This window comes from Sus scrofa, chromosome Y, assembly GCF_054392235.1.
Source record: "Sus scrofa isolate SSC_HxYL_T2T_F1_AM1 chromosome Y, Sscrofa_HxYL_maternal_Yorkshire_Landrace_v2.0, whole genome shotgun sequence".
NCBI lineage: Eukaryota > Metazoa > Chordata > Mammalia > Artiodactyla > Suidae > Sus > Sus scrofa.
Genome location: NC_139402.1, coordinates 15588856 through 15593235, shown reverse-complemented (window position 1 = coordinate 15593235; position 4380 = coordinate 15588856). Strand labels below are relative to the sequence as shown.

At 42.0% G+C, this 4380-nt stretch overlaps 1 protein-coding gene across 1 annotated transcript; it reads right to left on the bottom strand.

Annotated features, from left to right (window-relative positions):
• Positions 1-262: 262 nt before the first annotated feature.
• On the bottom strand, positions 263-1894 carry LOC110257906 (heat shock transcription factor, Y-linked-like). Its single transcript, XM_021080913.1, has 2 exons — positions 1382-1894; positions 263-958 (listed from the first exon to the last, which is right to left on the bottom strand). Exons 1-2 carry the CDS (start codon positions 1892-1894, stop codon positions 263-265), a joined length of 1209 nt encoding a protein of 402 aa, XP_020936572.1.
• Between the last annotated feature and the right edge of the window lie 2486 nt (positions 1895-4380).

The window sequence follows — 4380 nt, the reverse complement described above, 5'->3', positions numbered from 1 at the left end:
ATGTAATTGTAATATATACATGTAAGGATAACCTGACCCACTTGCTGTAGAGTGGGAAAATAATAAAAAAAAGAAAAAGAAAAGAAAGAATTGGAAAAATTAAAAAAAGAGATCCAGGTGAATAAGAAAAAAAAGAAGATGAAACTATGAAAATGAACATATAAGTTTATTGCTGAAATAACAGAACTGCAGGAATTTGGTGAATTTGGCAGCATAAAATTTAATCTTCACTCTCCTGCATAACCTATAGTCCTTTGATAGGTCAGTGGTAATTAGGGAGATGTTCAGATACGGAAGAGGACTGAGGATTTGGCCTTGAAAGCGAGGCAGCAGATGTGTCAGTGGCCATTGGCATTGGGAACCATGGATGGGCTGCTGGTTGCGGGTTAGACACAGGGCCCTCAGTTGGTGATATATTCTGGTATCTGGTTGGCAAAGGAGAAGGCTCCACCCTCAGTCCAAAATAACCACTTGGGAAGTAAGAAATACAGCGGTACTGAGAAATGGAAGTGGTAGTTGTAATGAAATTCACGATGTGGCCACTTGCTGGAGAGTAGCTGCTTTGTGAGTGCATGTGAAACGTGGTCAACTGACTAAAAATAGCATGTTGAGCCATGGCAATTTGTCCTGGTGGCCTGAATGATGGTGATGATGGAGAAGAAAGACCACTTCTAGTTGGGGTAGTTGTATTAGAAATTCTCTGGCTCATGGAAGGCCATCTTATTAAAGGCACATTTAGGTTTGTAGAGGCTGAAAATGCATCTTCTCCACGAGTTTCTGCAGCCACATCAGAATTATGGTTATCCACATCACCCCCTGTTCTAGAGCGCTTCTTGCTGCAACCTTGAAGTACAGAAGCCGACACTGGAGAAGCATTTTTCACCCTGACTCTTCTTTTCATCCTCACCAACAGATGGGGACAGCCTCGTTTAAAATTTGGATTATGGTAGAACTGCAGCTAAAACCAAAAGAGAAAGGTATTTAGTGACCTTTTAAACAAAGATACGAGGACAAAGAATCCATACAAATCTGACTTGTTTCATCACACAGAGTTAATGTGAGGAAATAATACTCATCTATTACTAACATTTTCAAAAATTTATGTAGTGGGAACAGGCAATTATGGTCCTTAAATAAAAATGCCTGGTGCATTTACAGTAACAGTATGAGGTTCAGGGGCTTGTATTGGGTGAGGTTCATCGAGAAGGCTTCAGGTGGCTAGGAAATTTCTCTATCACCCCAAATATTTTATGACCAAGTGGCCTTCAACTTAAAAGCATAGCAGTACTTCATCCCACTTTCAAGGTCTACTATGACCCTATATGTATGAACATATTTGCAGATGTCCCTCTGTAAATAGTAACTGGACATTTCATAATACCTTGTTCCAAGCAGAGACTTCATTATCTTCTGCCAGAATGTTGGCTAGTGAGGCAGGTCTTTGAAAATTCCTTCGCAATTTAGTAAATCCATAAAGGTTAAGCTGTCGAACTAAGCTTTTCATACTCTCAGTTTCAAAAATTCTGAAGGGAGCCTTTCTCTCCAGAACTTCTTTCTTGAAGCGTTCTTCATTAATCACGATCGAGGTTCCATTTTCATCCCACCAAATGGACTTAAATCGATCACTTTCAACAATTTCCCAAAGTTTTCTGGGAAAGGGCAGAGGAGGAAAATCATTATCTCCATCTGGTTCAGAGGCACACAATGTGTGGCATGGCTCTTTCATCAGGGAGCCCTCAGACAAAGCCTGGAAAGCTTTTTCTTCAATCTGAGACCTCAAGTCCAAGTCCCCAGTGATTGAGTTATCACACCATGGAGATGTAATGGAGGATTCTGAACCAGTTGATTCATCTTTAGGAGACACACCTTGAATTTCTGAAGGAGCATTTGCCATCTCAGATAAATTTCTCTTCAGCTACTTTTCTCACCTGCATGGCTTTTGAACTCTGCAGTTTTAAATGCTGCTTTGGTAAGCCTACACAGATAAACTATCCAATCCATCACAATGGTTGCCAGCCTGAGTAGCTGTGACATCACAAGACTCTAGTCTCCTAGCAATCTGAGCATCACCTTCAGTCAGGGTTTACTTCTCTATGAAATTAGCCCAGTTAATATAAAATATGAGCTCCGTACTTGAACAGTAACCCAAAGAGAGAAAAAAAAATGAGATCAGCAAATGAGATCCCATTCCAATGGAATCTTTTTAATAAAAAAATCACATAAATAAATAAATCCATTTCATCCCTGAAGTCAATGCAAGTTCTCTCTTGTGCACATATGCATTTGTGCCTGTTATGTAAGGCCTTGTAAATGGAAGAAAAAAAAAAAACAACAACGGCAAATTGAAACAAAAGTTATGCAGCTCTTGAGAGTGTATAACTAGAATCTGTGCAGTATTTATATTCAGAAAAACATAGCCAGTGTTCTATGGTGGCTAGCTTGTTACAAAAGTGTTCTGATCTCTGCTGTGCTATGGGTTCAATCCCTGGCCTGGGAACTTCTGCATGCCCCAGGTACAGTCCAAAAAATAAAAAGACAAAAAGAAAAGAAAAAAAAAACAAATACACAATCAAAAACAAAACAAAACAAAACAAAACAAACCATGACCTTTATCACTAACCAAGACATGGAAGGGCCCTGGGCACCAGGCAAAATATCTATAGCCATAGAGACAAAAAAAGATTGATGGTTGCTTGTGTTAGGAGAGGAAATGTGGGGAAGTACCATCCAAAGGGTATGAGATTTCATTGCAGATTGATACAATGAGAACTGAGGAATTGATGGGAGTACCACATTCTGAAGATTATATATGCCCTTGAACTGAATACTCTAAAACTTATACCATAATGTTGTCACATTGTTAAAAACTAACAGTGATCTGGTATCACTGATTTTATTATATCGAGTTTTCTGTGTATCCTACGCAAGTAGTCTGTGTGTTAAACAATATTCCAAACATTTTCCGTTAGGTTTGCTGAGGGAGGAAGGCACAAGACCAAATAGTACACAAGAGGGATTTATTAGGGTCTCTGAGGGGGCTGGGCAGAGCCCACGATGGCATCAGCCTTGACTGCAAGGAGGTGTTAGGCTTATAAAGCATCTGTGGTGGGAGTCTGTGGTTGGAGTCCACGGTGGGACCTTGTGGCAGGGAAAATGGAGAAGAAAGGGAAGGTCAAGGGAGGTGTAGGGACTCAAGTCCCATGACAGAGCACAGTTAATCCGTGTAGGCAGTTAGTCTGTGCAGGCGGATGCTTCCCACAGGTCCTCGTTTCTTGCTGCCTAACTTGCACTTCCACATTCTGGGAGGGGTGTCCACAGCAAGTCTCTCAGGTGAGCAGCAATAGTTGAGGTGTATGGCGGTCTGTCTCCATCCTCCTGGGATCCTCTCATTCAAGCCTTCCATTATATGGGATAGGGATGAATGTCTACTCTTCTCTCTCTGCTTCCTGCTGGCCTGGGGTGAGGAGTACTTGTGGATGGACATGGTATATGCTACCATAGAGGATGGGAAGAAAGGAAAAATAAGATTAAACATGGGTTGATACCAGTATTGTGGAAGGAGGAGTGTAGTTTCATCTGAGTAGGTTTTAACACGTGATGTGGTATTAACACGTAAATCGCAGGAACTATTGGTCATAACACATGTTGTCTCCTTTCTGTTGCTATAACAGAAGACCTTGAAAATATACGGTTGTCGCTGCCAGCTGATGCTGCTTTGAGAACAGCTGGTGTCATCACGTCTGACAGGGCACATAAACCCTAAGTTCTTGGCAATACAAAGGCTTGCCTAAAATTACTTCCATAAGATTTCCTAGTCCTCCTTGTCTGTCTGACCCACAGCTACTCCATTCTGCCTTTTCTCCCTATTGGCCCATGCAGTTGCCATGGTCAATGATCTCTGTATTTCTAGATGAGAGAAGTTGCAAGAATTTGGGCCCATAGAGATCCTCACCTGAAATCGGTCTGAAGGCCTGTGCCTCACCGCTGCTCACCTCCCTGAGCTCTGCTCAGCAGGTGCTGCAGGTCAACAGCTGCTGTGCCTCAAGTTTTCCTGCACGGAGAGCCTCTAGGCAAGTGCTAACTTGAGGTCACAGTTGGCCATACTCCCCCATGGTCGGACATTTGACCGTAGTTTGGGGAGGCATTTCATGACCATTTCATCTCACAGTGCCAGCAATGAACATTGCTAGGTCTGGCAATGATGTCACAGATAGGCCATTAAATGTGCTAGTCCTGGACAAAGCCATACTAGGAGTAGCCAAAAGTCCCTGGAGCACCCATTTTCCTCGTCTATTATGGTCCAGGAAAATATTCCCTCTTGATGCATGTTCCCATATCTAGAGAACACTGATCTCATATGGAACTATATATCATTTTCAG